The sequence below is a fragment of the Vulpes vulpes genome, chromosome 15, assembly GCF_048418805.1.
Source record: "Vulpes vulpes isolate BD-2025 chromosome 15, VulVul3, whole genome shotgun sequence".
NCBI classification, from domain to species: Eukaryota; Metazoa; Chordata; class Mammalia; order Carnivora; family Canidae; genus Vulpes; species Vulpes vulpes.
The window spans coordinates 59539224-59562399 of record NC_132794.1 but is presented as its reverse complement, the minus strand read 5'-3'; the positions used below and the strand labels follow the sequence as shown (position 1 = coordinate 59562399).

Sequence of the window (23176 nt, the reverse complement as noted above, 5' to 3'; positions counted from 1 at the left end):
CAATTTTACTTCAATAAGCCTGATTTTAAATTTTCAAACTTCTATCTTCTCCTGAGAAACTGGGAGCTCTAGCTGCATTGCATCTGCATAATTATGTGGCCATGGAAGCTTTATTTTTCCAAGAGTCACTTGCTCTAAGCTTGCCATAGTCCTGTCCTTTTCTGTTACCCTTAACCTTCTTGATTCATTTATTTGACTGCTTTAGAAATTTGAATTTATGACCATCAATTGATTTCTTGACTTCTGTTAACAAACAAAAAAATGTTAAAATAGTATCTTCCATCAGCGTAAAGGCAGGAACTAGCCAAACTCATTCTATGGTATCCCATTATTTGGTCCCAACTGATTTCCCAGACCTATGTCTGAATACTCCTTTCATCAGCCCATATATACAAAGCTCTATATTTCTTACTCACTGTTGCCTACATTCCCAAACAAGCCTTATGTGTTGGGTTTGCTCTCTTGGGCATGTTAACAAGATCCTTGTTTACACCATTGGTATAGAAAGGAGGGAAGAAAAAGAAAGCACTCAGGGTTAGGAATTTTCATTTCTATCAAATGCTAATTGGAAGGCTTCTTAGGTCTCTAGGAAGAAAAGAACCTATGCCAGAAAAATAATTTCTTGCTGTTCGGTACAAAATATCAGAGGTTTAAAAAGGAATGAATTCTCAAGAAATGAGAGGTTGTAAAAGTTATCATCAACCATTTCATCATGGTTTGGGTGTGATGGGCCAGGTGATGCCCCAAATCTTTCTACTGTCTTTACTCCTAAATCTTCAGATGTTAAGATATTGCTCAATCAAGCCAGTAAATTCCAAGTTATGTTGGGTCAACTGAAATTAAAGATAGTATTTTTAATCTTTTTTCTCCTGTAAAGTCACCCCAACCATGCCACCTTTTGTTTGAAATATTCTTTTTATTCACTTGCTTTCAAAGATAAAGAAGAGTAAATATGAATATTAAGTGCCTTTATAACATTAATTTCACTTTTCATAATTTCTGCTTAGATAGTATTAAATAGGAGATAATGATTGCTTCTATATTTCGCATGCCTGTCTTAAATTTATTCCCACATATATCAATACTTGTTATAGTTTCACATTATATACTTACAAATAAAACTTCTCATCCCATACTGGGTTCAAGTTTCCAAAAATGGTTTTAGTTCTTCTTTTGTTCTTTCCTACTTGAACAGTAACATATGGGTCACTTGACCCTGTTTTGTCTTTTGCTTGTAAACCTTGTGCTGAAACCACTGAAGTAAATGAAAACAGACATTTTTAATATAAATATTTCCTCAAGCAAAAAAAGGAATAATGAAAGACAGATTTTCTAATACTTTTCACTCATGGTTTGCTTTTATTGTCATGAACATTAGGACTTAAAAATATTTAATGAAAGGATGAAAACACTGAATATTAAAACATTCCTTGAATATTTGCTTTCACCTATAATAAGTAGTAGCTATATACATACACTTCTATACACATACTAGCTACGTACTTATATATGTATTACTGCTTACATTATAGAGAAATAAAGATGCACATACAATATACAAAAAGTTATCCAACACAGAGGTCTATGATTTAAAATTTCTATTTATGAGTTTGCTGTCACTGTTCATCAACTCAACCTAGTTAAAAAAATGCATCTTTATTTTTTCTTGTAAGTACCATATGAGTAAATTAAGAGGCTTGGTAAACATTAACACAACATATGTGCACTTGCTGTTGTAATAAGCAACTCCAGAGGTACATATTATTAGACATCACTAAGCTCAAATTGCCCTGACTCAAGAATCAAATGTCTGGGGAATATTGATCAAGGATTAAGTAAAATGATGTGTTTTCTCATTAAGAAAAACTGACTGAAGAGATTTGTGACTACTCTTGTAATTTATCAGGGGCAGGCAGCTCAAAACTAATCTCCCATAAACTTCAGGGTATTGATGAGTATATTGTAAAAGAGACCTTCTTCCTCTAGAAGAGCTATCAATTAGAACAACAAACAGACTGAAATTACTTCAATTATCTAGTATATATTTTAGAAATTTGAAGTACCAACTATACTTCTTGTCAATATTGACCAGATTTAAGAATTGTACTTATTTTACCTATAATCATTATTATTAGCAGTGATTTCTAAGACATAAAAATCTCAATGTGGAATCAAAATTTTAAAGGCAACTATTTTTACCTGTAATGGTTATTTTTGCTGACCACTTAGATGTCCCATCTAGTACACTCTGCTTGGCCGCTTTTGTGTACTGCACAAAATCTTCTTTAGAAATCTGAAACATTTCCTGAATTACTTCAAATACCTCTGGCCTGTTTTTCTCCCTAATCTTCATTCTTTCTTTCATAGCTGTAATAATGGTCTGAGTCTTGTCTTCGGCACCATGCTTAGAACTCTTTTCTGCTGCTCCTATAATGGAAAAATCAATGGTGACATCAATGCACATAAAGTTAGTTTTTGACAGCTCAAGAGAGGGAGAAAAAGAAGTAATAGGAGAATGAATAAGTGCTTTCATCCTGAGGAGTCAGGGTACCTTGTTCATGGAACATAAGTGTTGCTGGACAAAATATCTAGGCTGAGATTCCGAACCAGCCTTTGTGTTAATGGCAAGTAAATGGACTTCCATGATTCCCAGTTTTTTCAGTTGTATTATTTGGTTAAATCAAGTATTGTGCAAATATGTGCCTTGAATTTCCAAAAACAAAAAGAATGCACTCAAATATGGTATATACCACATGCAAAACAAAATTAAAAAATAGGATATATATGGCAAATGTCCCCCCAAAAATAGTATTTCAAATACCAGTGTTCAAAGTGCTTAATTATTTTTAATGAAGGAATTTATTATTTAAGTGCTTAAATTCTTCTTGTGAAATAAATACCAACACTCTCTGTTACACATTGAAATGCAGGGTAAGATTTTACTTGGAATTTAAGTGATTCTGCTATTTAAAAAAAGGATTTGGAAACCACTGTGCTAGATGATCTCTAATCTAAACACGTGACCTGAACTCTCATTTTGTGATATGGCCATAGTTTTCAATAGTCTAAGTTCTTTCTACTCAAAATCCTTTTTGATTTCCAGGACTTTTAAATTAAATTAATTTTTTTTATGACTGGTCTCAACTTTCTGGGTATTTTTGTTCATAATGCAAATCCTTTTGGCAGTGAGAGATTACTAAAAGTCCATTCCTGGATCCCTCACCTTCTCTAACTACCAGCCAGATATTTTCAGTGCTCTGTGTGGCTTCTGGGCTATGCAATGTTTATACAACAAGCTGACATTGAACCATGATTCCAACTCTCATGGCTTCTTAGTTTGAAATGAGAAAGCAAAACCCCATGTACCAGTGCTGCAAGAACTGCCACTGCTGATACGAAATAGGTTTTGGTGCTGAACAAATGAGATGTAGTTTCAGAATAAAAAACAAAACTCATGTTCATGGCTAGTAACAGTTCCAATTTTTATCCACATGACTGTAAATATTCCAACTTAGAATTTTTTGAAATATATTTCTAAATAGGCATTCTAATATCTGGTAGAATGTTCAGAGATTAAATAAGATAATTTATTTGCATGATTTCTACCACAAAGGAAAGCCTCAGTAACGTTCTCTGAATCTAAGTCTTTGAATGTTAAGTGCAATTTAAGCAAAGAAGCTAAGAAAAAGAGGAAAAGGTCAGCTGTTAGCTTTCTTTATAATAAATTCATATTCAATTCAACAGTAGTACTTTAGTGAAAATCTTGATTTATTTGAAAGTATAGCATTTATTTCCTAAGTGGAAAAAATTCATTCATAATAACCAAGGTGCAATTAGAGGAAGTTAAAGGGATGAATATTCTAATGGTAAAAAGAGCAGATTCCCTGTCTTTATCTTAACAAAAAACAAAACAGAACAAAGCTTTGAGGACTTAAATCACATTTAAGAGAATACTAAAAATGAATGCATTACATTTAAGTTAATTTGAAAGGACATTCTAAATGCACTAGTCATCTGTTAAAACAGACCCTAGAACAGCTACACATTTGTAAATTGCATATCCTTAAACAATTAAGCATGTCTGTAATTTATCAACAATGGTTTAACTGCACAGTGCATAATTTTTATACAGTAAAACTAGCTTAGGCTACATTGAATAGTTCCAGCTACCAAAGAGTTTTACTTCAAGTATTGAAATGTTCATTAAAAAGAAAGAACAAACAGTGGTAACTTGAAAAATTTGATTCAAAATTCAAAGTGCCCCCAAAAGTCTGGTATTTGACAGCCATCCTAAGAATGAACATTCAATCAGTGAGAAGTGCCATAAAATGCAACTCTCTCCCAAATTTCTAAGTAAATATTACTGTTTTGCTATTAATGCTCCCAAAAGCTAGAGAAGAAAGTGTTAAAGTCCTTGAAAATTACATGTATTTTGGATTATTTTTCTAAATTCAGGAGGAGCGAGATGACCACCACCCACATGAAAATGTTCTTTCAAGCAATCACACCAAATTCAAAGGTGTGATTTAAATATCAAGACATTTTTAATCTAAATTTGGTGTCGAGAATTTTTTTTTTTTTTTTTTTTTTATCTAAAGGAATTCAATCTGTACTTAACAACCGCCTCTTGAATTTTTTAAAAGAATCGATTAGGAATGCTTGACAATCAACTGTGAAATCCTTCACCGATGCTCTTGATGTTGGAGTAGAAAACTAATTTGTGGACAACAAACAACCCATCAACTGTGAAACCACTATTCTGGGGAGAGCAAGTTAACAGAGGTTTATATTTAAATATTTTATCTGTTATTTCTAGGAAAAGATATGAGGCATTTAAAAAATTCTACTTTTACATGTTTTGATCTGAGGGAAATTATTTAACTTAATTCCATGTAGGAGATACAGAGACACCAATCTACGAGCACTTTCCACTATCTATTGTTTATTGAACCCACATATCTCATCTGATTTTTTTGATGAAAACGTTTTTGAGGTAGCTGCAATTTGCCATGAATTTCCAACTCTTTGGGTTTATTATTTTCCTTCAAGCTTGGTCTGTTTATCTCAAAGTCAACAGAGATAAACTTAAATTTGCATTTATATGACTCTTCCTTCAAAGTGTATGACAGAAGGTCTAGTAGTTTCACTGAAATACAGTGAGTAATATGTCAACCAGGGATCAACAGTAAATGAGATCAAAAGAGATAATGTACAATGAAAGCACTTTGTAAAATGTAATACATTATCCAAATGGAATGCATCATTGTTACTTTTAAAAATACTTAATTGACAGATCAAACGATACAATTGTGCAAAACAAAATTCTTCTTTGCAAGAGATACAAGAGAATTCATCCTTAAGCAGAGGCAAACTTATCCAACATGGTTCCCTTCTACATAATTTAATGGGATAGCCACTTAACCAGAACCCTCACTTTCTCTATAATTTTATTACCCAAAACACATATATTTCATGTGAAATTCCCAATTTTACCACCTTTCATGGCAATTTACAATTTTAGTGTTTCTTTCAGATTATTATCTGTACACATCTAACAGCTGCAACAGTCTCTCTTAGTCCCAATCGCTCCTCTTTTCAATTTTTTCTCAAGAGCTATTCCAAAACATTTCTGCTTTCTTCAAGTCACTTACTTCACCCCATTAAACCTCCATTCTGAGCATAATATCTTATCTCTTCCTTAACAGGAATAGACACTTCCCTAACTCAGTGGTCACATTTTCTCCCTTCCCCTACTAAAACAAACAAAGAAACAGCAACAACAACAAAATCAAACCTGACCTGTAATATTAGCAGATTTCTACGGTGTAAATACCTCTAACATGGCTGATTCTAAGTAACTGCCTTGCAAAATTCTTAAACATTTATCCATCACCTCTGGCCTGGCTGCCTGTATGTTCATTTACCTTACATGCTAGCCTGGAAGGCCAACCTTAACCAAATGTGCGTTCCAAGTGTCAAGCATGCTGTTTAGAAAACGGAATGCATTCAACAAATAGAGAAGATAAAATATTTCTTGGGAGAAACCTAAAATAAAATGATTGCCATATTTGAGTGTTTAGTTTGGCTCTGGATTCAATTTTATGTGTTAGGAACTTTGTGAATGCTCTCACCCTAAGGCCATGATGCTGGAATAAAACAAAACTAAATTCAATGTAAAATGATATGCATGTTGTGGAATCTTATGAAAAGACAAAATACACTGGGAACTTGGCTTCAGGTTTGGAATTTTCAGAAAACAAAGGCTGTGTCCATCATTAGAAAGCAGAAACTGGTTGGCCTATATAATACTTCATGCACTTATAGTCAGCACAAAAAAAGGGCAGAAGTCCAAATATAAATGGAATAAATACATCAAGAAAATAACTCTTAAGTAAGGCAAAGGAACATAGTGGCTCATGATGCTTTGCTTATACTACAAGGAGACAGTCCTTTGTGAATCCTAACTTGCCACTTACTAACCATGTGAAATTAGGCTACTTGGTCTCTGTAAACCTTAATTCTCTCGTCTGAAAAACAAAAGGAAATAATAGTATCTTTCTTAACAGAGTCGTTGTAAGAATTAAATAAGTTTCATATAAAAGTTTCAATACTAGTAATTGAGCAAGTATAAGGTCCAGATGTCACAAGGTGAAGATACAAGCATGTATTAAAGAATTTTATACTAACATGGAATTTGGGATTTTAGCTTTATGATTACTTGACTTATAAAGCAACTCCTTAAAAGCTCTCCCCATGGAACAGTGCCGCATTCAATGTCTGCCTTGCACTTAATGCTCTGTATGTACTTGCTAGATGGGAGCCAATGAAACACTTGAAGATTTAAGAAAATAAAGCTCAGAGAAATTGGAAGAAACTATTATATTTTTTGCTTCATATCCATAAATTTTTGTTTGCATTTGAGGCTGGTGAACCCAGAGGAGGTAAATGGTTAATATACATGGAAAACATGCAGGTCTGATACTGTGGCATGTATCTCACTAGGAGTCTCTAGTCTAAGAGACTTTATTGCTTTTTCACCTTTCTCTGTAAAAACTTATTGGTCAGCCTGCTCTTGGTGCCTCTGTCTTTCTCATGAAATCTTATAGGTGGGAATGGACCTGGTATTTTCTACAATTTTTCCTTTAGTTGTTTTACAGCCAAGACAATCCTCTTCTTTTAACATGCCTCCAATCTCTCCAAGGAGCAGATGGACAACTCCTCCAGTCTTCAAATCACTTGTCTCCTTTCCTTTATACAAGCAAAGCTACATACTCTACACAATTTGGGGAATACAACAAAGAATTGACAATTAATAGAAGGATAGCTGGAGGATCACAGACCTAGCATAGCATCATCTCCCATTCTCATAGGTTACTCTTCACAGACTGGGAGAATGTGGGCAGAGAGTCCCCCCGCCACCCGCCTTTCAAGGAACTGCCACTTTCTATGGAGTAGTTTTACTTCTGTTGAGCATGGGTCCAAAAACAAAAATCAGTCTTTCTTCCCCACCTCGCCTACCTCTACCATATCCAATCACACCATTATTGATAAATACAAACTTTGAGAACAAGTTCAGAAATATTTGCATATTAAAAGAAGACAAAGTCAGGAATGCACTCTCAAAATTGTATGACAAAGCTATTACATCAAATGAGTATTTAGATATTAACTTCCTTGAGATTTCCCAATTATTTAAGAGTCAAAAGTTATGTAGCTTAGGGGAAAAACTAATTTCAACAAGGGAAAACAAAGTGCTCAGCTCCAAAAGCATCTTTACTATGTAAGGAAAAAAAAAATAAGGGAGAGATGGAAAGAGGAAAGGTATTTTTTGTTCTTACCACTTTTCATAAGTTTTTTTTCATGTCTTAAAAAAATGAGAAAAAAGAAAACAAAATTTTAAACAAGTTTTCTTTCTATTTCTCTTTCTAAAGTAGCCTCTGAATGGAAGTTGGCTGAACAACTAGTTCATAGTGTTATCAGAAGCTAGCCTGGCATTCATAGCTAGGCTATGCTGTTCTCCTCTTGAACATGAATAAACTTGAAAACAAGGTCACTATACAAACCACAAAATACAAAATAAATTAGTGACTACTGTTACTTTGCTAAGTACAGATATTACTCTCACTCTTGTATGTCCTCCTGGTAGATAAGATTTTTTAACCTACACAAATTGTCCTCACTTCCAAACAACTATAGGTTGCTGAAGGGTAGGTGGGTGAGGGGATGGGGTAATTGGGTGATGGACATTAAGGAGGACACGTGGCATAATGAGCCATGTGTTATTTACAACTGATAAATCACTGACCTCTACCTCTGAAACTAATAATACATTTTATGTTAATTAATTGAATTCAAATAAAATAAAACTATGAATGTGTTTTTGGTGGCTTTAACTGAGGGGCATTAATAATTATCATTAACTTTTCATGTATGTAGAAACGATGCTCAGGTTTTGAAAAATTCCAGTAGCAGCAGTATTAGAAACCAGATCTTTCTCAAGTAACTGAGGACTATGAAATCTAGATATATATCTATATATATCCATTGCTTATTTATGTTGAATATCTGTATCACATCATGTAAGGCATACTCACCATTTTTGTTCCCCTATAGCAGCAGCCTATCTCAAACCTGAAGATGCTCTGTTATTAGTTTATTCCTTGAGGTTAAGAAAATGATCATTGCATTACAGTAATTATTAATTCCACTTTTACCCAAATTAATTTATTAGATGACTTTCTCTTTAGTGTTGTTGAAAAGCCAATGCAGTAGGTAAGTTGTAATAGGGATATACTCCAAACTTGATGGGTTGACCACAGAGGACAGGCTTTGAGTTATCATAATGTGTGGCCAACATCTGGGCAGCATAGTTTGCCTAAAAGTCATGGGTACTCATGGGAGGGTGGAAAAGCACAGTAAAATTAATCAACTTTCCATGTTTTCCCTTATAAACTTTGCATGTTTCTTTATAAATTAGGACAGAACACTAGGCTGGGAATTCAGAGACCTCAGTTCTAACCCTATCTATATTATCCACTTGATTCTTTTTGACAAGAAACTAGATTATGTGAACTCAGTAAAATCAGTAGATTGGGTTCCCCAATTCCTTGATCGCAAAGGCTCCCCTAAAAATCTGTGATTCCACAAAGAATGATCTTTAAACTATTACATGCTATTTCTAACTGCAATTCTCATGCCCTCGTTTGTTGCATAAGCAATAATTATTAAGCAACTAACTATGCTACAATGTGTGCTAAATTCTGGAGAAATGAAGAGGACAACCTCCATCCTAAAGCAGTGGATATACAGAATCCTACTTCTAAGCTTCTTGAGTACTTATTATAGAAGTATTATCTCGTGTAATCATTGTTAAAAGAGTAGAATGTTCAAAGAGTCCAAGATACGTGTTCACATCTGTTCATCTCAGTTTTAGAAAATATGTCTGAGTCCAGGGAACATTGGTTACTTTTTCTTGAGCTCTGAAAGTTCCTACCCACAGTAGCTAATTAATATACACAAATAACTGACCATCTTAAGATATCACAGTTGCAAAATGTGGTAACACAAATACAAAAGTAAGAGAATCAGTATGTAGTTTGTAGATAGGAATACTCTAGCCAAATTTTGTTAACACTGTGAGTTTGTAATGGCTAATAGAACTCATGTCAGTGGGAAACACACAGATCAAGAGAACAGCTCACAAGATGCTACTTTTCTGAACTTTTGGCAAATACTTTCTATCCTTAAGGAGGTAATTAAAATTTCCAGTTAAGAATTAAAAGTAGGCAGAATGCATATTCAGTAGAATTCTGGGATTTTTTTCCTTGGAAATGTGTAAGGAAGTATAAGCCAACAGATTAGGTACCATGATTATTTGTATATTTTTCCAATTTTTAAAGTTGTCTCTTTTCTACTTCAAAAAGATAATCAAGAAAAGTACTTTACATGTGACCTCTCTTCTACTTATGTCTCAGTCTGCACACAACTTCAACCCAGCCAACATACATATTTTTTGTTATCAGTTTAAAACTATCACTGTAATTGTCACGGCAAATTCCTTACAGGTTATATATTAACTTCACTTAGGGTCACCAGCTGCTCCTCCAGTAGCAATAGTTCAATTCTTTCACCACCAAATGTTGTTTCCAAAACAAAAATGAAATGTCTTTTTGAAACAGCAGGCCACTCGAGTTATTAAAGAAACAAGAGGTGGACTCTGGCCACTGATACTGGCTTGAAACTGAGAGAGGAAGAATAAGTCAGGTCTTTTTTCTCAAGGATTGATCTGCTTCTCTTTGGTCTGTGTTTCTATCTGCCATACCACATGGCTTGCAGGTTTGGGCCAAGAAGGCAGCAAAGCATAGGAACCAGCACCAAGTAAAATTGCCTCGCCAGGACCTGAGGTGCGGTAGTTCAGGGGAACTTATTTGACATTTCTAGGAATCTCTGCACCTCTGAGGGATTACTGGATTCATGAGCAGGGTTTTCAATTACCTGATCTAATCCCACTTGACTACAAGTGTATAGATCACAGTCCCAAGATTTGACAGGAGCGATATGCCAAACTCAAACTGACTTTAAGTAACTTTACCTACTCTCTTTGGCATGGATCAAGGGTGGGTCAGACCACATGTAAAGTATATATATTTTTTGTTTTTATTCTGAGTGTATGTGTTTATATGATGACAGACAGCAAGGTCTTCAGAAAAAGATTAGTAAAATAATAAGGGTTCTAAAAACCTGAAGACTATTATTTGAAAAAGACAAGTATTAGTAAAACCTCATACACAAAGGAAGTCCATTCATTAATATTTTCCCCAGGATAGAAGTTCAAAGAATAGAAGTTACCAGGAGGCAGGGCTTGGTTAAAATTGTAATTTACACACTGCCCTTTTCTAATGATGAATTGTTGCGTTTTCCTAGAGGTGTTCAAAGAGTGACAATTTTGAGAAAAAAAAAAATCATAGAACCTCCTCATTTTTACAGGAGGCTGGCTGAATTAGCTATATCTTCCAATTCTGATTTCCTGTTTTTATGCTCTCCTTTTCTTCTAATATAGGCATATGTGGAAGTATTTTATACAAGGTGTGTCACCATTGCAAACTTCTTGCTGAAGTCAATGGGAAGAGAAATTTCTTAAGGAAATGTCATTGATTCTGTAGGGACAATTTCAAATTTTATTGATAGTTATTGTGGAAAGTGAAGTTAAATTCATATACTTGCAAAGCCTCTTTCTGTTCAACACAAGTGTGGATTTTAGGAAAACAATAAGAAGGTATTACTAAAGAAAATATTCCCTTCCTGGGGCACTCATACCCATCCTCATTTTTCTCAACAATATTTGATTCTTTCAGTTTACATGTGCATTTTAATGAAAAACCTCAAAAAAGTTGCTTAATTTAACCAACATCCACCAACGTATCTTAAGAAACAGAAATAGATACTATAAAAATGTTTCTAAAGTTGAAAGTGTGACATCTTTAGTCTCTAAAACGCAGAGAAGAATCAGCCCATTTCTAAAGTATAATCTACATCATTTTTTTTTTCCTTAATGGATTCAAGCCATTTGTTTCTAGATGGCAATATTTTTTCTTGTTTTTTCAAATGTCACTGACTGTTTACAATTCATTTTTTAAATAAATAGACTGAATCTAATTGGATTATGAGATTATGTAAATTAGCTGAGTAGTATTCAGTCAATCCCCCTTCCTCCTAAGCAGTTATTCCTGAATATATTTTTTATTTTTTTAGAGAAGAGACACTACCTATTTTGAAAAAAAATGCATTTATTACCATTAATAGCCTCCTTCTGATCTGATGGTGTAGGGAGAATAATAAAGTAGAGAAAATGTGTATGATTTACTACAAAACCAGCTGACAGCATTTCTGATTTAATCTTTATTTTGACATTTTCCTCTGATCCTCCTCAATTTTACGCAACCCATGGATGTTATGCATTCACTGTATTCATATAAACAATAAACAGAAGGGACAATGTTTACATGTGAAAAAAATGATTTGCAAATGAAAGTCCCTGTTTTAATAGATTTCTTTGGCTTTTTTTTTTTTTTTAAGTAATTTAAAAATGGGTCAAAGCCACAACCAAATCAATGCAGCAGTGAAAAGTCAGTAATATGTATTTTAGACTGTGATGTTTTTGGGCATTTCTGGACCTAATCTAAAGAAGCAGTATAAAGAATTTTTTTTGGAAATGGAAAATTTAAGATAACTTGTCACAAAGGTCGAAGTGACATGTACCTATTCAGAAGTAAAAAGATGGGGAAGCTATTAATATTCATTGAGCATCTACTATGTGCCAGACTTTTAGCAGAGACTATTTCATTTAGTCTTCTCCATAACCCTCTGAGGTAAATTTTATTATTCCTGTTCATTTAGTGGAGAAAAATGAAGCCCTGAGAAGTTAAAAAACTTATCCAAGGTCACATATCTGGTAAGTTAGATGTGTCTTTGATATTCAAACACAAAACGTCCCAATTCCAAGAATATGACTCTGTCAAGCAGACACCAAATAAGCTTGGGAAGGAATTCAGATTGCTGTAATCACAAGGGTGTGCCTTAAGCCTTAGTCCTTGTTTGAGGAACATGACTTTCCACATTCCCAATTCCACATAGGGCTATTATGAGATAGAAGTGACCAAACAGATCAAAAGTCACTTTTAAGCTTTCTACTTGGTGAGCTTGTCATTGCTTTTTCTGAGGAATCTAAGAGCCCCACACCGTGGGACCACATCATCAAGGAGATGACTTCATGGGTGATATGTGAATCTTTGTGCAATAGGAGGGGTGGGGGTTGGAATTACTGAAAACCAGCAGGAACTGAAGAGGTCTAATCTGAAAACATGTAGGATAAGGCAGGCTCTGCTTATATATCTTTAGCCCATCAGGTACTCACTCTGCAAACAGTCAGCATTTAAGAGATCCTGACACTTTTCATGGCACTTCACTCCACACTCCAAACACTTCATGCCTTGCCGGGCAATGCCCCACAGGAGCCCTTCACACTCGTAACAGTAGGTGGGTGTTGTTGCCGTCCAGACTTCAAAATTGTGGGGGGTGGTGGAGGACATGGGGTAGATCAGTGCCTGTAAGGTCTTCTTGAAGACATGTATTTTCTGTAAAGATGAAATAAATTACAATGCCAGCCAAGTCAGTGGATTTGGAGAATTTCAGCATAAAACTATGTTATCACTTTTCCCTGAAAATGCTATTTTGAAAGAGCCTCTTAATTACTGACTTAAGTAATGATAGTAAGCACAGTCATTCTGCTCACTTATTCTTCTCTCAGCATTCTAGGGCCCAATTCACTCATTTGAACAAAAGAACTTGCTAACCTTCCAGACCAGACTGGGTTCCACTGTTGTGCAACCTTCTTTCAGAGCAGCAACAAGCTCTAATTACTTGATAATGTCCACATCCCTATACTGTAGACTCTATGAGGCCAAGGATGATGAAAATCTTGCTCATTGCTTTGTCATTAGAGCTTAACCTAGTCTCTGACTTGATAATGGTGTTTAGGAAACATTAATTTAAAAAATGTGTATGCATATACACACACATACATGCAGAAATACACACACACACACACACACACACATCTCCTTGGTCTAAACTGGTTCTTGGTAAAATTGTAAAGTAGATGGAAACTAGTCTCAAGGCTGACCCTAACCCTCCAGGAATATCCCCATCCTCTCTTGTATCCTACTAGGGCCTCTTTTCCTAACTCTGTACCCTCCCTGACACTTGAACCCTTCCCAGCTCCAAAATATGCTCGTTCTACAATTCCTTCTGCAGAGGACTGCTTTCATTGCTTCCTTTAGGAAGGAGCTCATCAACTAATTCAGAAGGGATCACTAGTAGTAGGTCTAATTCAGAAGGGATCACTAGTAGTAGGTAAAGGCTAAATGTGGCACTCTCCCAAGGTAATGGTAATATTTTAAAGGGAGATAAATTTTTGTAGTTCATGGAAGGACTTTCAATGATAAGCCACTGGTCAGGTAGAAAAATTCACTGAATGAGTAACCAGAAGACCTGAGTTCCCTAGCATTGGACCAATCACATGACATTTAATATGGGTTTCTTCAGGCCATATTTATGGCCAATCTTCCATATTTCTCTTCTTTAGTGTCTCACAGTGGCTATTATTGTCCCTGACACATAGTAGGGGTATGCACATATTTTGTGGAGTCAATGTTCTGCCACTGAGGAGTCTTATAGTCCACAGCAACTTCAGGTCTCTAAGCTTTGCTCTCTTCTACCTACCTACCTACCTACCTACCTACCTACCTACTTACCTGTAGTATTATTTTGAAGGTCAGATTGTGATGGTAACAAACGTATTCCATAGACTTCAAAATAGTAAATTAATACTAAGTATTAGCACTCACAGTGGATTTTCCAGAACCCACTGTAGGTTTATAGGAAAGAGACTTGTCTGGATGAGTCCTTTTCTGTGCTTTTCATATCAGACTATGTAGGTGACTTCTTTTTTCTCTTTTTTAAAATATTTTATTTATTTGAGAGAGAACATGATCTGGGGGAGGGGTAGACTGAGAGGACAAGAAGCGGACTCCCTACAGAACGTGAAGCCCTACATGGGACTTAGTTCCAGGACCCTGAGATCATGACTTAAGCTGAAGTCAAACACTTAACTACTGAGCCACCCAGGTGTGCCTGCATATGATTTCTTGAAAGAAAGACCATCACTCTGAAATTACAGTTATAGATATTTCATACAATATTCATAATTAATGAATATTTACGCAAATCCTATAGGAGCTTAGCATTTACATAAAACAATTATATTTTGCATTAATAATCCTTAAATCTCATTTCTGAATATCTTAAATCTCATTTCAGAGTATCTTCACAATGTTGAAGACCAACTTTCCACAATTTTTCAATTCCACAGTATGGTAACAGCATATTTCCCTTTATTAGTACATTCCCCTCACCACATGTTTTCCCAGAGTATGTTTGGTAATGGTACTGGAAGATTCCCTGCAGGGAGTTAAGCTACACTACAATTTTTTTTAACTTTTAAACAGCAAGATACAGCCTTGCTATTACATGAGTATCTGGTCAAAGTTCTTTTTTTTAAGATATTTATTTATTTATTCATTCATTCATTCGTTCATGATAGACATGGAGAGAGAGAGAGAGAGAGAGAGAGAGAGAGAGAGGCAGAGACACAGGCAGAGGGAGAAGCAGGCTCCATGCCAGGAGCCCAACACGGGACTGGATCCCAGGACTCCAGGATCATGCTCTGAGCCAAAGGCAGGCGCCAAACTGCTGAGCCACCCAGGGATCCCCTGGTCAAAGTTTTTAATACTTCATGTGAGTCTACAGAGCAGCAATATGATCAAATACAGGAATTATTCAAGTGGGAGACCCCCATATTAAGGTTTATACAAACAATTGAATCCATCCTCTCCAATAAATATAGCCAAAGCCAAGTAAATCTTTTGGCTTCATTTCATAATGAAGACATCTTGCAAAAAACTGTTTAGAGGGCAGCCCAGGTGGCTTAGCGGTTTAGCACTGCCTTCAGCCCAGGGCATGATCCTGGAGTCCCTGGATCGAGTCCCACATCGGGCTCCCTGCATGGAGCCTGCTTCTCCCTCTGCCTCTCTCTCTCTCTCTCTCATGAATAAATAAATCTTTTTTTTTTTTTTTAAAAAAAAAGACTGTTAAGAGTTCTTTTAGAATTAAAACTATGTATTATTCATCTTTCCTTCTTCTGTATTGCTTAGCAGAGTGGATGTCTTCAATACCATTAAAGTCAATTGAACAATTCTTGGCATAATAGATTTTCAATCAGCCATCCATAGACAGTTTCCTGTCCTAGCTGGGCTGAGGCATGTGTGTGTGTATCTGGGGGTGTGTAATATAGCATTTAGGTTTAGACAAAAAATAAGTAGAGAATTTAGTTATATTTGTAATTACGTCAGGTAATTTGTTGTTTGTATTAGTAGAGGGAAGTAATTCTAACCCAAAAGAACACTAGTTGGGAAGAACTGGTTAATGAACCCAAGAAGAGTAAAATATATATCAATTTAGAAAGCAGGGTAGGGAAAGAGTTGTTTGAATATGAATTTATCCACATATTTCAGGATTAAGTAAACAATTCATACATTTTCTCTAACTCCCTATGTGTATTTTTTTTTTTTTTTGGTGAATTCAAGTGATATTTAGTTGGCTTCTAAATCCTTAGGTTATAGTAGAAGTAATAAATATAAGAAATAGTTCCTAAAAAATTCAACATACTAGAGAAAAAAAAAGAGTTCTGAACAGGCAGCTAAGAAGTTTTCATTGAAATGTTTTGTTTGGTTGGGTTTAAAGAACTATGATCCATTTTATAAAAAGAGTGAAGTTACTTTTTTTAAAAAAGGAGGAAACATGGAAAATTTACTAGATAGCACACTGAAAATCAACTGAGTGGGGTATTAAAATAAATCTAACATTTAAAAGCTAAAGAAGATGGGAAAAACTTGGATAGTTCACTAGAGGGTATATATCTACAGTCTTCGGGAAATGATAATTTACATCTTTTTCATTTGTGATTTTTGAGATATGAGCATTGTCTATCAAAGCTGAACATTACTCTAAAATAAATGAGATACAGAAGGATGTCTGGGTAGCTCAGTTAAACGTCTGACTCTTGATTTCAGCTCAGTTTGTGATCTTATGGATTGTGAGATTGAGCCCAGGGTTGGGCTCCACACTCAGTGGGGAGTCTGCTTGAGGATTCTCTTTTTGCCCCTCCTCACACTTGTACATCCTCTCTCTCTTTCAAATAAATAAATAAATACATACATACATACATAAGTCATTCAAAAATAAATGACATATGGCAACTTTTCTTACTGAAGCAAAGTATAAGATGCAAGGATGGTCAGTTTAGAAGCTCAGGAAGTAACTAGTTAGGAAAGTATTTTCTTGGGAAAATACGGCATCCTGAGAAAATAAGGTACTTCCTTAGCAACAAAACAAGACCAGATCAAACAAGATTTTAAGAGAGGCTAAGAGTAGAGTTTTGTGGAATAAGTAAAAAAAGACAGGTTAAGGAGCATAGAATAAAACAAAGTGGAAGAAAATAAGGAGAAACTCCCAAATTAGTCATTAAAATGGAAAACGGGAATCATGGAAAACGGGAATCTAACTCAGTTAGGAGTTGGATTGAATATACACATATATATGTATTGAATATATATATGTATCGAATATATATGTATTGAATATATATGTATTGAATATATATATATATGTATATATATATTTATATATATATGTAGTACTTTTTACTAGAAAGATAACGTTACAGTTAATATGATCCTTTCTGATATGAAAGGATGGGACTGGGTGTGTTATCCAGAGAGAATCTCTGGCCTAGGTAAACCAGAAGCCAGAAAGATCAAGAAGGTGGTCCCAAGAACAAATAGAACCCTCATCTACTGGGATTAGCACTGAAGGACAGAATATATTCAGCAATATGGAAGAATTACTGATAATCTATTTTAAAGGTTTCTAAAATTTCCAAATCTCCCACAACAAACACAGAGTACTTTCTAAAATGTATTTTTATTTTTTGAATACCCTTTTAGTAGCTGTAGATAAAGTTGCATTTCACACTGTATAGGAGCTTCCTGTTTATAGATCTCAGAAGACAAATGATACTGGTATTTATAGATGTGTATATATGTTCTATCTTTTTCTTCCCTCTTTTAAGAATCATAAAGCTTTTCTAAATCATGCTCAACACTTCATGGAAGTGACTTGCAAAGTAAAATGATTCTCATTGGCAAACAATAATCCTGGCTTTTCCTCAATCTAAATAAAAACAAAACAAAGTAAACAAGAAAACCAATCTTATATGTCACTTTCCTCTCTAGTATGTATTTTCTGATTATAATGAAATGCATGCTCACTGTAAAAATAATTTATAAAACAGGAAAAGCACTAACATTTTTATAAAGTTACTCAGTTTAATTTTTCAAAGTCATGTTTTTATTTGTGTTCTTTTAGGATTTTTTCTATTTATAGACAGAATGTAAGACTTAACACAATTAGGAATAAAACGGATAAACATCAGTTTTATATTAGTAAAGTGACTGCAGAAAAAAGGCAATTTTAATTTTGTGGAGATACTGTTTTATTTGTAGAAATGAGGGTAAGACTCTCTTGCACCATACACAAAGATAAACTCAAAATGGATGAAAGATCTAAATGTGAGTCAAGAGTCCATCAAAATCTTAGAGGAAAACACAGGCAACACCCTTTTTGAACTTGGCCACAGTAACTTCTTGCAAGATACATTCATGAAGGCAAAAGAAACAAAAGCAAAAATGAACTATTGGGACTTCATCAAGATAAGAAGCTTTTGCAGAGCAAAAGATACAGTCAACAAAACTAAAAGACAATCTACAGAATGGGAGAAGATATTTGCAAATTATGTATCAGATAAAGGGCTAGTATCCAAGATCTATAAAGAACTTATTAAACTCAACAGCAAAGAAACAAACAATCCAATCATTAAATGGGCAAAAGACATGATCAGAAATCTCACAGAGGAAGGCATAGACATGACCAACAAGCACATGAGAAAATGTTCCGCATCACTGGCCATCAGAGAAATACAAATCAAAACCACAATGAGATACCACCTCACACCAGTGAGAATGGGGAAAATTAACAAGGCAGGAAACCACAAATGTTGGAGAGGATGCGGAGAAAAGGGAACCCTCTTGCACTGTTGGTGGGAATGTGAACTGGTGCAGCCACTCTGGAAAACTGTGTGGAGGTTCCTCAAAGAGTTAAAAATAAACCTGCCCTACGACCCAGCAATTGCACTGCTGGGGATTTACCCCAAAGATACAGATGCAATGAAACGCCAGGACACCTGCACCCCGATGTTTATAGCAGCAATGTCCACAGTAGCCAAACTGTGAAAGAAGCCTCGGTGTCTATCGAAAGATGAATGGATAAAGAAGATGTGGTTTATGTATACAATGGAATATTACTCAGCCATTAGAAATGACAAATACCCACCATTTGCTTCAACATGGATGGAACTGGAGGGTATTATGCTGAGTGAAATAAGTCAATTGGAGAAGGACAAACATCATATGGTCTCATTTATTTGGGGAATATAAAAAATAGTGAAAGGGAATAAAGGGGAAAGGAGAAAAAATGAGTGGGAAATATCAGAAAGGGAGACAGAACATGAGAGACTCCTAACTCTGGGAAACGAACTAGGGGTGGTGGAAGGGGAGGTGGGCAGGGGGTGGGGGTGACTGGGTGATGGGCACTGAGGGGGGTGACTGGGTGATGGCCACTGAGGGGGAGGTAGGCGGGGGATGGGGGTGACTGGGTGAGAGGCACTGGTGACTGGGTGATGGGGACTTGACGGGATGAGCACTGGGTGTTATTCCATATGTTGGCACATTGAACACCAATAAAAAAATAAATTTATTAAAGAAAAAAGAAATGAGGGTAAGGAATGCTTTGACTCTGATTAGCCTCTTTAGCCATGTACAGTTTCTAGATTACAAAAGGGAAGATGTTCATATCCTAAACAATTATTTTGTTTAAAATTCCTCCTCTAGGAAATTGGAATCTAAGGTAAAATGCTCTAATATGTCACTTTTTGAACAATTAGGACACAGAAAAAAATGAAATGCCTTCTCTATTCATAACTATAAGAGAAAATTAAAATGAACCCAAGAAATAAAGCAATCAGGCTTCCTGCCAAAGGTAATGACTAGTATTTTTAGACCATCAATATTCCAATCAATCAACTGTTAATACAATAGGAACAAAGCATGTCTGCCCCCATTTGCCATGCCTTTGCCCTTATTTCTCTACTATTTAACCAGTGATACAACTAATGAAGTTCTATTTTTCTCATCATCCTGTGAGTTTTCTTCATGGGAGCACGTAAACTATGACTTTCCTATAATAAAAGAAAAACCCCACATTTTGGTAATTACAAAAAAAAATATGCTTCTTGTTTTGAAGCATTTTCATGTACCTTGATATGTGTTTTTTAGGAAAAAAATAAAACCTAGGGGTGCCTGGGTGGCTTAGTTGGTTCAGCTTTGAGTCTTGGTTTCAGTTCAGCTCATGAGCTCAGGGTTGTGAGACTGAGCCCTGTGTCAGGCTCTTACCTCAGCACAGAGTCTCCTTGAGATTCTCTCTCTCACTTCTTTCTATACCCCTCCCTATCTCATGTACTGTGTCTCTAAAGAAATAAATAATATATTTCTTAAAAAACCTATTTGTTATCCTGTAAGTACAATTTCACACAATTTGTAGACATAAGCACCAGAAAGATTTGCAGAACAAAGATCAGGTATGTGACCTTTGAAATTTGTTATAAACATGAAGACAGAACAATGGTATAATAAGTTCTTAAGTATAAAACAGCTTAATTTTAGGGCACCTGGGTAACTCGGTTGGTTTACCATTTGATTCTGATTCTTGATTTCAGCTCAGGTCATGATCTTGTGAGATTGAGCCCTGGATTGGGCTCTCTGTTCAGTGGGGGAGTCTGCTTCTCTCTCTCTCTTTTTCCCACCCCAGTCTTCTCCCCCCACCACTCGTGCCCTCTCTGTCTAAAATAAGTAAATCATAACAAAATTGCTTAGTTTCAGGTCCAATTTACTCATGAGAATAATCATCACATAAGACTGGCTGTAAAAGATAAAGTTATTCAGGTAAAGTTTTGTACCTGAAAATGTCAAGTGAGACCAAAAATTATGTGCCTATCTTTGGAAAAGTGTAAGTACTTTGTTTTTACTTATACTGTTTGTTAACCAACACTAATTATCACTGACCTAAGTAACCACTCAGTAAGTCCAAATAAAGAGGGTGAAAATGATAAAGATGATGATTCAATAATTCAAGAAGAGTACAATATAGGATATACTTGTTATGACAGAAAATATGTTCTGGAAACAAATTAGGATAGATTTGTCATGTACTATATTTGCTGCTTTTACTCAAATTCAAACTTTATTTTTTTTTTCAAATTCAAACTTTAAATGAAAATATGTTTATACAGCTCTAAAGACTCCACCAAAAAAAAAACAGAATAAAAAAAACTTAGTAAATTTTCATGATATAGCATCAATACACAAAGATGTGGTACATTTCTACACATGAATAACAAATTATCAGAGAAATTAAGAAATGTAATTTACACTTACATCAAAAAAGAATAAAAACCTAGGGACAAATTTAACTAATGAGATGAAAGATCAATACACTGAAAAGTTTAAGATATTAATGAAAGAAATTGGAGAAGACACAATAAAAGATATGCCATGCTCACAAGTTATGAGTATCATTAAAATGTTCAAACTACCCAAAACCACATATAGACTCAGTGCATTCCCTATGAAAATTCCAATGGCAATTTTCACAAAAATACAATAATCAATCTTAAAATTTTCATGGAACCACAAAATTCCAAATAGACAATGCAATCTTAAAACAAAAACTACAGGCATTACACTCCCTGATTTCAAACTTTATTTCAAAGATATAATAATCACAACAGTATTTACTGCATAGAAACAGACACATAGATCAATATAACAAAATAGAATTCAGAAATAAAACCATACACATATGACTAATAAATTATGATAAAGGAATTAAAGATATACAATGGGAAAAGGACAGTGTCTTTTCAAGAAATATGTTAGGGAAACTGAACAGCTACATGCAAAAGAATCAAATGGACCTCACAAAAAATTAATAAGAAATGAATTAAAGACTTGAATAATAAGAAGTGAATCAGACTCCTAGAAGAAAACATAGGTGGTAAGTTCCTTGACAATGGTCATGGCGATGATTTTTTTTTTTTTTTTTGGATTTGACACAAAAATAAGAGGCAACAAAAGCAAAAAATAAGTAAGTTGGACTACAGTAAACTAAAAAGCTGCTGCACAGTAAGGGAAACCATCAACAAAATGAAAATACAACCTGCTGAATGGAAGAATATATTTGAAAATCATGTATCTGATAAGAGACTAACATGCAAAATATATCATGAACTCATAACACTCAAAAGCTAGAAAATAACCAACCTGATTTAAAAATGGGCAGAAGACCTGAATACACAGTTCCAAAAAAAGACATAGGTATGGCTAAAAAGGCAAATGAAAAGATGTTCACTATTACCAATCATCAAAGAAATGCAAATCAAAACCAAGTCATATCACCTTACATCTTTCCATTTGTTATCTCACTGATGTCCCCAAAAGTACTCTAGCAGTATTGATATACTTATTTTACACATTGGAAAACTGATCTGGCAACATGGCCGACTAAGTTGATATAGTCTACTAGAGAAGTGTTGGAAAAAATATTTTAATATGTAAAAGAGCCCAAAAGAAATAGATTCTCCAGTTGGGCAGGGGTAGGGGTGTTGGGGGGAAAGGAGCTTACTGTCAGAAATGTGAAAGCTGATTTGGTGGAAACCCAAAGGTTGTCTTTGGGATCCAATTAAACTCCATGGGCTACAAACTTGAGGTTTTCAGCCTATTCTCAGATGTGACATTTAGACTTGCCTTTTACTTAATATGGGGATTGAGGGTAGTAATGAGACATTAAGCATTTGTAGATAATTTTTTTAGGACAGAATTACTAGCTTTAAAGTCTGAAGACAAAGATACTACAAAAAAGAAAATTGCAGGCCAGCATCTTCAATGAACACAGATACAAATATCCTAAAAAATTTTAGAAATTAGCACATTTTTAAAAAATCATGCTCCATGGTCAAATGGCCAAGTATGATTTATTCCAGGGACATAAGGGTGGTTTAATATTCACAAATCAATCAATGTAATATATCACATTAACAAGAGAATTTTATATATATGTGTGTGTGTGTGTGTGTGTGTGTGTGTGTGTGTGTATATATATATATAATCATCTCAATAGACGTAGGAAAAGCATTTGATAAAACACAAAATCCATTCACGATAAAAAAAAAACCTCTCAACAAAGTAGGTTTAGAGAGAACATACCTCAACATAATAAAGGCCATATATGAAAAACTCACAGCTAACATCATACTCAATGGTGGAAAACTGAAAGCTTTTCATCTAAGAGCAGGAACAAGACAAGGATGTCCAATCTTGGCACTTTTATT

The 23176-nt window shown here is 34.9% G+C and overlaps 1 protein-coding gene across 1 annotated transcript in view; it reads right to left on the bottom strand.

The window, feature by feature from the left end:
* Positions 1-23176, bottom strand: part of UNC13C (unc-13 homolog C) — a 589248-nt gene that overhangs the window by 323589 nt on the left and 242483 nt on the right. The window contains exons 10-12 of the mRNA XM_072738579.1: positions 12914-13133; positions 2200-2427; positions 1114-1255 (exon numbers count right to left, since the gene is read on the bottom strand). Coding sequence (XP_072594680.1) covers positions 1114-1255; positions 2200-2427; positions 12914-13133 — 590 coding nt within the window. The remainder of the gene's footprint in view (positions 1-1113; positions 1256-2199; positions 2428-12913; positions 13134-23176) is intronic.